Consider the following 12,147-nt stretch of genomic DNA (forward strand, 5'->3'; position numbering starts at 1 on the left):
TAGATTTTTATTTTTTCTGGTATTTTTAATTTTATTTAATGTAACTTTTTTGTTAATTTAACTTTTCTTCTCCAACGTGCTATCCCCTATGTGATAGCACGTTGGAGAAGAAAGGTTCTCCTTAAGGTGTCATTAGGGTTCTATTAGAGGCAGCTGAATGTAAACACAGGCAGTGGGTGGGTGCAATAGCTAACCTGCTATTGGCTACTTCAAATTGCAATAGCCGGCTGGGTATTGCACCCGCCCACTGCTTGCTGTCAATCAGCAGAGGAGGGACCTGAAGGAAAAAGATGTGACTCATTTTGCTTTGCCGTACTGTGTTTGTGAAGGAGCAGCATGGTCACCCTGGGCTGACCTGATCTTGACTACAAACGCCTCTTCATCTGAGTAACATAGGAGGGAAGCATTGTGTCGTTCACAGAAGATATCTTGGAAAGCTGATAACCTTGTTGGAGGTTACAATCTAGTACACAGAAACGTACACCATAACTGGATTTATATCAGGATCAATATTTTTCTGTATTTGCAGAAAATAGACTTAGCCTGAAAAAAGAAAACTAATTCAGCTACCATATCAAAGGACTAGTAAGGTGTTTTTGGGATTGCAGGCGTGGACACATTTTTGGTACCCTTACAGCCCGTTGAAACGATGCTTCATTCTTCCTGTGAAAAGTGATGACATGAAAAGCAATTGGCACGTCATAGAGTAAGGGAATACATATTTAGAAAGGAAAAAGAGATATTCTATGATTTCCTGGGCAGATTTGCTGGCAGTGATATTTCATACTAACGTTTCTGTATTTAGTATCACGCATGTCTTCATTCTTGTAATCAGCCAGTCAGACAATTTATATGGATAGAAGCAGTGATGTGCACCACACAGAACATGAACCAGGAGACACAAAGAAGAGAGTTGTCTGAGGAGATCAGCAAGAATATTATAGATATTAGGTAGTGCGAGGTCCACAGGAGTGTGGCCAAGCTCCCTAGATGTGTCCACAGGAGGAACATTGACCTCAGATTGAACAGAAGGATATTGTGAATGGTAGACAAAGATTCAAGGAAAACCTCCAAGCTGAACTCCGAAGTCACATCAGTTGTTTCTGAAAGCCACCTGCACTCCTTACGGTCTCACAACCTTGCAATATTAGTGGTGCTCGAGGTGATCGCACGGATGGCGCCGTGCAAAACTCAGAGTAATCACAGTGGTTTACCGGCACACACAAAGGAAAATTCCAATATCAATATCTCGTTGATATGTTTGAGAAATGTCATCAGAAGCTAACGCTCTGATGTCACTCAATGTGTCGCTCTGATGAAGGGTCCCTGTGAGGTCCTGAAATATTAGCTTCTGATGACATGGCGTGACATTTCTCAAATAAACATATCAACGTAGTATAGATATTGGAAGTTTCCTTTTGTGTGTACTGGTGCACCACTGTGATTACTCCAGGGTACATCAGGTTTTTGGGGGTTTATTTTAGTGACAGTGGGCTCAATGGAAAAAGACTCAGGGGGACTCCACTGTTGAAAGAATAAACAAAAAAGCCGGGCTAGAATTTGCTAATATGCATCATGGCCGGCCCCAATGCTTCTGGGAGAATGTCTTTTGGACAGATAAGACAAAACTGGAGTTTTCTGGCAAATCAGATCAGCTCTGTGTTCACAAATGAACATAGAAAACAATAGAACGATGTTCACATCCATTAAAAAAAGTGTACTGATCGAGATGTAGTGTTTTTATTGCTGTGGGCATGAGCCCTGAAAGTCAGAGATAGAAGCTTCCAAGTGTGACACAGGATGAGATTTATGACAGGCCTACTTGCCTTAAGTTGCCCATACACCTTACGAATATCTGCCGATTTTTTTCGTTTGCGATTGAGTTTTCGTCCTATATTCGTACGGTTGATGGGCAGTGTACAACTGCAAATACTGTACAATCGATCCACTTTTGACTAACCAGCAGGTTAGAAAACTTTGGTCGATCGTACGGTTTTCGCAAGGTTGGTGGCATTTCCGTACGTAAAAATTCGTACGATTTACACTGCACATGTGCAGACGAAAATACGTGCGGCCGATTACCGCTATTCGTCCAGGTGCTTTCTTCTAATTACCGCTTGCGATAATCGGGGCAGGATGGGGCCGCCGTCCGATGACCGCTTTAGAAGGTACCTGGGTTCTCTCCAGTCTCTGAAATGTCTGCTGATTTGATTTTATTCTGCAGCTGTTTTTTGGGATTCATTCACCTGGCTTGTTGTTGGCTTGAGTCTGCTGTACACACACTCCCACATTGCTTTCTTTGATGAGCTGGCGTTGCTTCTTTTCTCATCCCGCAGTGATTGTTTTATATGGGTTTAGCGGCAACCTGTTAAACCGGTTAGAGCCGACTATTACAAATCTAATCATGTTTGCTAATGCCTGCACTTGTTTTCTAATGAAGTACAAGGCTTTCTTTCAAACATCATTTAGGTGTGGATCAACATTACTGCATCACTTGTGATCATCATGCCAAAATCTGTCATTATTTACAGTTTTAGGTTTTATTTGCTGTCTGTGTTTGCTGAGAATACTCATTCTCTCTCTCTCTGTGTGCTGGTAATCATTGTACCCCAGGACAGAAAGGGGCTGATTTATAAAGCCTTTTGCATGACATTCCTTCTACTAGCTGGAGCCGAGGAGTATAGGAATTTCTGATTTATTAATTATCCAGAAAGTGATGGCAAATCCTACATATATTCAAGATCACATGCCTTGCCCTGTCTCGGCCTAGGACTGTAGAATGCTTTGTGCAGTTAGTAAAGGTGGGAGTCTACTTGGAAAAGAGATGGCCACTGTCAGAAGACTGGGGAAGAAAAGAGAAATAAGGTATGCAAGGAATACAAAGCCGGCAATGATCTAGAAGTATGTGATTGTAGATTGTCATTACTAAACATTTCTAAAGGTGTGTTTTGTTATTTTAAAGATCTGTGTAAAGGTCCACTTTGTCCTGTTGGGGGACTGACAACACAGCATGAGTGTGGACTGAGTGTTGTCATCCCTGCCTAGTTTTAATTTGCCAAACTTCTTTTACCCACCCACTCTCCCATTTACACAACATAACGGCCAATGATTCTGTAATCCTAACATAAGGACTCCTGGAGACAACACAGGAAGTAAGCACATAATGCAGAACAATTCTGAATTTCTGACATGATCAGCAGGGTCGTTTTTTGCTCTTATTGATCAGATATAACAAAACACTTTCCGTGGTATATACAGACCAAAAGGGAGAATATGAGGCATTCATTATTGGGGGTTTACATACACTTTAAATATATTCATAGACATTTGATATAAAAAAGGGTTTGTAAAGGCTGGCATGGCATATGGCCATATGAGGTGAATGCATCTGTTTATTATATACTAAACTCTGCACGTCTGAGATTATGCTTCACGCTGATTTCCAGGCAAACAGCCCATCAGAGGATAAAAAAGGAAACCAGCTTTTGCTGCAATATTCGGCTTCAATTCATTTCTACCATTTAGATGTCCTCAATATGCTGGCCAGCATCATTCATCCCACTTCCCCTGAGCCCAGGTTGTCCAAAGCCTATGACTGAGCAGTGAAAGGAGCAGCAGCACAGTGAGCAATCATTTGTGTATTTTCTTTCTGCCTGGATTTCAGCGTTAATATATCCTAATATTATATGAATACAAGCAGTGTACCTGAATTGGGCTTGCTATGAGCTTTCTGCAGTCTCTGTACAGCAGAGCTCAGACTGGAGGAACAAGAAGCAGCACACAGAGCCAATCAGTTGTGCTGTAGTGCAAGTAGCATGCTGATAAGAGGAGAGAGCAGAGTGAGAGAGATGCTGCTTTTACTGTTCACTGACCATTGGGAGGAAAGGAGACCTTAACTGTTCATTAACTTCAGGAGAGAGCTATTCGATCCCCCACAGTGCCAGACAGAACTTTACTGTGGCAGAGCTGTGTAAATCTCTGCACTGGATGGACATGCATATCCTGTGGCAGGTATATATGTTGCTGTATCTGTGTGTTTAGCTGTTTGCCCAGTTTTGCTCCGTGACTGAAAGCTGAACTCTAGGCCAAGCTGAATAGCATTTCTTCTATGCTGGGTGTTTGCACATATGAGGTGTTGGGTTGTCTTATCGTACATTCTGGGACCAGCCCGGTTTGTCAACATCCACCACAGTTCCCAGCTCACTGAGCCACTTCCACTCTCCAGTGACTTACAAATGTCTGAGCTGCCTAATATAAATGATCCCCCCGCTTTTCTTTTTCATTTGTATCCTCTTATTAAGTCATTAGTTTTCTGACATTCTAATACATTGTTAAATCTGCAGTAAAGGGTGACCCTTTAGAAAGTGTAACGCAGACCTCTGGGCACACATTTTATTAACCCCGGCACTGCAAGGGGTAACTGCTTGTTTGTGTCTAGGTTGAAAAAAAAAAAGTTATACTCGCCAATCCTCCGAGCTGCTCTCTGTGACGGTGCTCTCTGAAGCCTGTCTCCTCCCACACTTTAGCAATGGTATGTCCCTTGGCATCCTATACACTGTGTATTGGAAGTGATGGCTCGAGGATGCTTAGACTGCTGTGACGGAGGGGGAGAAAGGCTCCAAGGACCGGTCTAAGAGCAAGCCGGCTCCTAGGATCGGGTGAGTATGACTTTTTTTTACCTAGTCGCAAACAAGCACGTAACCCTTAACCCTTGTAGTGCGGTGGTAGCCCCACTTCAAGGGTTAATCAATGGTGTGCCCAGAGTTCTGCTTTAATAAGGAGCATATTAAGAGATTGTCTAAGTTTTTGGAGTCATTTCCAAATGTTACCTGTAGCGCCCCTACTGGTCACAGCTGGTATTGCAGTGCATCAGTAAACAACAATTGGCTTTAATCACTGATCAGTAATGCATGTGTTACTTTCAGCAGCTGGATAGTTTGTTGTATTCAGCTTGCAGTGCTGTAAATAACCATTATTCTAAGTCGGCCTTTGTCAACTGGTGTGCCCCCTGGCCTCCTCAGGGGTGCCTCAAAATGTTGTGGTAGTTGGATTGTGATGTGAAGGGGGAATGAAGACTGATATGAAGGGGGCTCCTCCTGATGTAAAGGAGCAATGCTGATGTGAAGGGGGGTGGGGGGGTCGCTGATATAAAAGGGGGCTCCTCATGTGAAGGTGGGGGGGTGGAGAATCTTGGTTTGAAAGGGGCACTACAATGCGAAGCGGGAAACTCACTTTTTTGTGTGTTTTTGTGTTTAAGTCCCCCTTCAAATCAATGACCTTTTAGACTGGGGTGCCTCAAGATTTTGCATACTATTAAAGGGGGCCAATGACTACAAATAGGTTGATAAACGCTGTTCTAGGTTAATGACTAGAGCCTTATGTTCTCTGTTGATACCCTTGAATACGTTTCGTTTATTCCTTTAGGGCCTGTGTCGACGGGCTTTGGTTTGCTGCAGAGCTGCTTCTCACCATATACAATTTAATAATCAGTTGCATGTTAGATATAACTGTCATTGAACTGTGAATGATCTCTGAAGGGTTTCTTAATAATCTCAAATGCAAGCAGAATGCAAATGGTAGCATGTTACCCTTCCCATTCAGGGCCGGTTCACAAAGAGTGCGTTCTAGAGTGTTCGCTCCAGAGGCTGAATGCTCTGGAACACACTTTGTGGTGTGAACCAGCCCTAACACAGGCCCTTCTGGTCGCGTGCTTTTAATTAATATACATAGCTATGAATCCTCAGTGAATGAGCAGACAGCTAGTACTATTTATATATAGTAACTGTGCCAGCCTCTTCTGTTTTTCTTTCTGACTTTTTTTTTTAAATATATATATACATCAGGTGATTACAGGTGGCCATTATGATGTGGATTGCCGGCTAGAGGACCCTGATGGGATAGTGTTGTACAAGGAGATGAAGAAACAATACGACAGCTTCACTTTCACAGCCTCCCGCAATGGAACATACAAGTTCTGTTTCAGCAATGAGTTTTCTACGTTCACCCACAAGACCGTCTACTTTGACTTCCAAGTCGGAGAAGATCCTCCACTGTTCCCCAGCGAGAACAGAGCCACTGCACTGACTCAGGTAGAGTATGATAGCTTTAAGCTGCTGCTTAAAAAAAGACCATGTCAAAGTTTAATATAAGCTATGTGTACACAAAATGATTGTTCCATGTTTTTCTCTTGTCAGAAATACAATCAGTAATGGGGTTTAAGCATTCCGCTATTTTGCTCTACATTTGTCCAGATCTGTATTTTTTTTATTTTCAGCTGTAGGCATCTGTTAATGCATTAATGGCAGACCTCTGTCTTCTTCTGCTCTGTAAATTGACTGCAACCATATCATAGACCTACAAGAGCCCTTAGACTTTGACTGTTCTCGCAGACAGGGGCCCACCAGGTGAAGTCAGGGCTCTCCATAGATATGAGATGGGTACCTATAGACTGCTGCAGTAAGCTTGAGCTGATAGCTCACACTGCAGAGGAATTTCTTGTATACATTTTGCTATCTGTATTCATAATAACTATGCAAGTCTATTTTGAATTGGGATCCTAGTGAATACGCTAGTTATGAGCTTGCCAGTTTGTGAAGAGCTGACGGACTAATCTCCCACTGGCCATGGTGGTATAATTATTATATATTTCCCCATTGCACATGGAAGTACACAAACTACAGGAAAACATAGTATAACCTAACAAAAAAATATAATGTGGTACAGTTGACCAGTCCTTACAGCCTATTTCCACCTTTGCTGGCGTATGGTTTTAAAAAAAATACCTCTGCAGAGTACACAGAGTACATGAAGACGGCATATGCAGTTGCTGTATATGAACACAGAAAGTTACTTTTCATTTAGCTGTCCTCCATCTCCTCATAGCTCATTTTGAACTGGCCGCCTCTCTGCTCTGCAAGCAGTCTGTGTAAATTACAGGTTGCTGTCCACAGTGGGAACTACAATGTAGAGCATGGAATACTCCATTTCCAACAATGCTATGCTCCCCTGAGCTTCTCTGTGAAAACTGAGCTCTCTCCCCCCATTCATTAATATTCGTAATGGCAACACCCCCCTGGATAGTGTAGGGGGACCTGGAGAGACAGTGTGTAGTGATCTTGCTACAATAACTCACATGGAGGGGACATCTGCTTTACTGCCCGTACAAGACAATCTGACCCCAGTGTCAGATCGAGTTTCCTGTTGAGGGGGTTTGGAATTTGTAGATAATTTTATAGAACATGTATACCCATATACTGTACATCATCACTGCACCTCTACATTTCCAGAATGCTAATCACTTACAAAGGTGGAAATGGGCACTAATGGTGGTGGCCGCATTCGTTTTCTTTTTCCAGGCGTTTCCTTTTCACCTGGTGATCTTGCCAATAAAACGCTTCTCGCCCTAGGATGACAAATTTCCTTAACTGTACGATGTCTGTGTAGGATCAATATGGTCACCCCAAGACACCACTACATTTCCTTCCAACCTCTTTTACACAACAGATAGGAGGGTTTCAGAGGTTGCTGGGAACAATGTAACTGATAATAGTGCAGTACAGAAAGAGCACAGAATGTTATCAGCTGACAAAATATCTGTCGGGTTCAACAGTACTTTTAAATGTGTATTTAACAGTCACAAAGGAACCAAATAAGAGAAGTTCTTGTTAAGGTTTACATAACCCATAACCAGTTCTGCACATACATTGACAACACTAGCAAAGCTTTAACAGTCAGTTACGACCATTAACCGTACTTGCCGGCGTATAATGCGTTGGGAGTATAAGACGATCCCCTAATTTTGCCAGTGAAAACCCAATAGGTTTGGGGCTATACTCGTCGTATAAGACTACCCCCCTTCCGAGGCTTTATATTTCCTTCTTGCTGGAGCCATGATGGGGTCTTGTCTACCAGCCATTTTGTTTAAATACACCCACTAATCTGTCTGCCCGCTGGATGTGCGGTAATACTGTATGTACGGTAGCTTCGGCTACATACAGTATACCGTGCTGAGCCAATCACGGCAAGCTATATATTTTATTAATGAATACAAAGCCTGCTCAGGTTGGCAGAGGTTGTGTACATCGCTCGTCGTGATTGGCTCAGCACGGTATACTGTATGTAGCCGAAGCTACCGTACGTACAGTATTACCGCACATCCAGCAGGCTGACAGATTAGGGACGTTCGTTTTTTTTTAAATAAATTCTTTATTTATAGTTTTATAGAGTTATAACAAAACAGTAAGAAAGTAACATTAGTACAGCGTGTACTCATACATCAGTCAAGGAAACTACTTCCACCGCCATGTATCATAGGGTATACATCTTGTACTGCAACCAAAATCTGGCGCCGGCATGAGCCTACATGGCAGACCAGGTATTTTCCTATAGCAATAAATCAATACCATATGCATAGTAATGGGTAAATGAGGTAAATCGTGGCAAAAAGTAGGGGGGGAGGGGGGGCGGAGAAGAAGAGAGAAGACTTAAGAAGGATAGAAAAAGGTAGTATAGAAAGGGAGACAGACGATGCCTCACGAGGCCTAATCGGGTCCTGCTCACCACCTTCGCCACTTTTCCCGTCAAATGCCCGCGAGCCTCCCATCAGCTGGGAAACTGCGAGTGAGTGAATAAATGAAGCCCCTCATGTCTACAAGGGACGTTCGTTTTTGGGCCAGCTTGGCCCAAACGAACTAAAGGTTTCACATTGTATACCACGCGCATAAGACGACCCCCGATTTTCGGGGATGTTTTTAAGTATAAAAAGTCATCTTATATGCTGGCAAATGCGGTATATGATGACCACTTTAATGCTTTTCCACATTATATGAAACTTTTTTGGGGATATAATACTAAGAGCCATTTACATGTTGTGGCAGATAACTTTCTACGGCGCTCTTCTGCAACTGTTGCATGTTATGTGTGATTTCAAACCTTTTCCCTGTTGCTGTTTGAACGTTGCTCATTTGTGTATGAACTAGGGCTGGTAATGATTAAAAATTTCCTGTTGGATTAATCGAATTTTTTTTTAATCGATTAATTTCGATTAATTATAAGGCACATACAGATCCAACTACATTGGCCTATACACATACAGCACAGCAATGAAGTAATAAAATGAACTAGGATCACACTAATCCAGCACGTTATTAATCTCACGTGCCCCACTCAAAAAAAAACGATTGCAGGGAAAGGTTTAATCTGCTCGATTGAGCAGATTAAACCTTTCCGGTAAAAAGTGTTTCTCTCCCAGCCGGGATGTGTACTCACCGGCCCAAGCAGCTCCATCGGGTAAAGAAGGGAAGGGGGAGGAGTCCCGTGACGTCAGACATCGACGTCACCGGACTCCTCCCCTTCATTAGCCGACAGCCACTTGGGGAAAGGGGGGGGAGTCCGGGGACGTCTATGTCCATGACGTCACCGGATCACCGACGGAAGACCCGGAAGTCGGCGGAGAGGTGAGTACGGATCAAAAGAACTTTGATCGATCAAAAAAAATTAACGATTAATCGAGGGATTAATCGTTAATTTCCGCAGCCCTAGTATGAACATTTCTTTGTCCTCGCTTGTATTTTAGAGTTTGAACCCCTCGCAATATGCATTATATTTCTCTTTTTTTGTGCATTTCTTTTATACAGATGGAATCCGCTTGCGTATCAATCCATGAAGCCCTGAAGTCAGTCATTGACTACCAGACGCACTTCCGTTTAAGGGAGGCACAAGGACGCAGCCGAGCGGAAGATCTTAATACAAGAGTAGCCTATTGGTCTATAGGAGAGGCTATCATTCTTCTAGTTGTAAGCATTGGACAGGTATTCCTGCTCAAAAGTTTCTTCTCGGATAAAAGAACCACCACAACTCGTGTCGGATCATAACCTGTGTTTCCCAGGATGCTTGATGATTTTCATGACACACTGTTTGCCCAAATGCAAATTTTGTTTATTTTTTTTCCCTATTACATGTAGGTAAAAGACTGTATATATTGGTAAAGCTATGTTTTACTTTTTAAACTCCAGTTCCAAAAAAAAAAAAAAAACCCACCTTGAACAATAAAATGAAAAAAGCTGGAGTTTTTGGGAATAAAATGGTTTGTTTTAAAGGAATTTGGGGTGGTTGGAATAATTTGGACATGATGTCAGCCATTTATATTTATTCTTGGAAGATGATGGTTTTGTCCCCTACGCTTTAGTTTGGAAAATCTTTCACTAGTGTCACTAGCGCTCTTTGGCCAGTATGCTCTGTGGAACTATGGAGAGTATGATGCCGAAAACTAGCCAGTGCTGGCTGGATAACTGTACATTGATAGTTACAAAGTCCCATTTTGTTTACTTCTGTTGTTCCTCTGATGGGATCACAGAATACACACACTTTTTTGTATCTGGTATACAGTCCCAGTGGACTTCAGTATGGCCGGACTCTGAAAAGTCTGTTCTAACATTGTATTTGGCCTTTACAAACATATGGCATCCAGCTTGTGTTTTTAGTGGACTGATCTCCTTCATTTGTCTGTTGAAGGATAACTCCTTTATATGGCTTTCAGCCCAATGTGCTGTATATTGCCTTGCTTATTGTCCCCGTTTGAACATTTTAGAATCCTGGATTGTCCTGCAGATCCTTCTACCTGGATATCTGGTAGACTTTTACAGGTTAACAGAGACAGTTGTAGGTTAAAAGTTTACTTGGCGTAGGGCTAAACTTACTTGAGCCTCCGCTATGTAATGGGAGACACCAGGATTTTCGACTTAGTAGGAAACTGGGAACGCACCAATTTATAGCGGTTAGTAAGGCCTCGTTCACACTGGAAGCGGCCCGCATGTACAGCTCCATGCTGCGTGCACAGCCGTATTGGGCCGCTCCCGGGAAGGACAGGTGCTGCGTGTGATTAGTACACAGCCCCTGTCCTTCTCTATGGGACTATGCGGCCATACGCCGCCCTACGCTCATCCGCCCTGCAAGTTTGTGCGGGTGTCCATACTGGTACGCTAACAGGATGGATCCTGTCTGAGCCGGGATACCTGCACCCGTACGGAATGGCACTTGAGGTGAGCGTAGGGCGGCGTACGGCCGTGTATTCCCATAGAGGACAGGGGCTGTGTACTAATCACACGCAGCACCTGTCCTTCCCGGAAGCTGCCCAATACGGCCGTGCACGGAGCACGAAGCTGTACATGCGAGCCGTTTCTAGTGTGAATGAGGCCGAAGAGTGACTTCTACTTGCCTGGTGATTCAACGCTGGCTCTGTTTAAAGGTCGCAGAACACCATAACAGCTGTTGGTGAAGGACCCTCATCCTGGCAATTGGAGAATGGGAACTCTTACCACTGGCAGCTGCTTCATGTTGGAAGTGGTTTCTTGCTGAATCTTCATGTAGGAATGGGGGTGGGAGTCACCAGCCAGTTTCAGAGAATCCCACTGGTTGTTTTCAGCCAAGGCTTTATTCGAAGCCCTTTTAAATGCAGAAAAGAATACTACTCATTTGAGAAACAATAAATGACCATGCTGCTTCATGTCACGTAAGGCATACATTTTTGGTTTTCAGTGAAACAGTCAAAATGAAGCATTCCATTCATTCTGAATGAGTTTGTATCAGTGTAAAATGATAGAAATAATTTTATTCTAAGTAATTAAATCTGTATAATGTTTTCTTCGTTTTGTTTTTGGGGAAAGAGGGTATATTTCCTGTGTAGGGTGGGATTTTCAAGCAGCCCTGAATTTTACACCGATTTCCTTCACAGGGTAGAAATAAAGAAAAAAGAAAATGATTAAAAAAACCCAGTGTAAAACAGTCTTGTTTGTTTTATCGTAATCCACTGTGTTTACAGTGGGCTTTCTACACGTAGCACCCTACAAACACACAAGACCTAGTATGTTCTAGTGGTTGGTACATTGCAAACAGACAAAGTTCCATTTTGCAGCACACGTTTTGGTGTTTTTGTTTTTTTTGGTGGCCATTACCTATTTCATAGGAGGTGGTTGCTATTCTTATTCAGCCATGTTACATGCATGTGAATTATTGACTACAGCTCTTCAACTTGGACTAAGCAAAACAAGAGATTCACTTGGTATCAGACACCACTAGGTTATAGTTTATCTTCCAAGCACTAATCTGTCACCCTTTTATGTTGTCACTTTAAATTGAAATTTCCCATCT

The 12,147-nt window shown here is 42.8% G+C and overlaps 1 protein-coding gene across 2 annotated transcripts in view; it reads left to right on the forward strand.

Annotated features, from left to right (window-relative positions):
• Positions 1 to 10,016, forward strand: part of LOC108789764 (transmembrane emp24 domain-containing protein 7) — a 14,429-nt gene extending 4,413 nt beyond the window's left edge. For both annotated transcript variants that reach the window (XM_018559855.1, XM_018559854.1), the window contains exons 3-4: positions 5,844 to 6,089; positions 9,636 to 10,016. In XM_018559855.1, coding sequence (XP_018415357.1) covers positions 5,844 to 6,089; positions 9,636 to 9,872 — 483 coding nt within the window. In that variant the 3' untranslated portion in view covers positions 9,873 to 10,016. The remainder of the gene's footprint in view (positions 1 to 5,843; positions 6,090 to 9,635) is intronic.
• The last annotated feature ends 2,131 nt before the right edge of the window (positions 10,017 to 12,147 follow it).

The sequence above is a fragment of the Nanorana parkeri genome, unplaced genomic scaffold, assembly GCF_000935625.1.
Source record: "Nanorana parkeri isolate BGI_ZX_2015 unplaced genomic scaffold, ASM93562v1 scaffold417, whole genome shotgun sequence".
In the NCBI taxonomy this organism is placed as follows: domain Eukaryota; kingdom Metazoa; phylum Chordata; class Amphibia; order Anura; family Dicroglossidae; genus Nanorana; species Nanorana parkeri.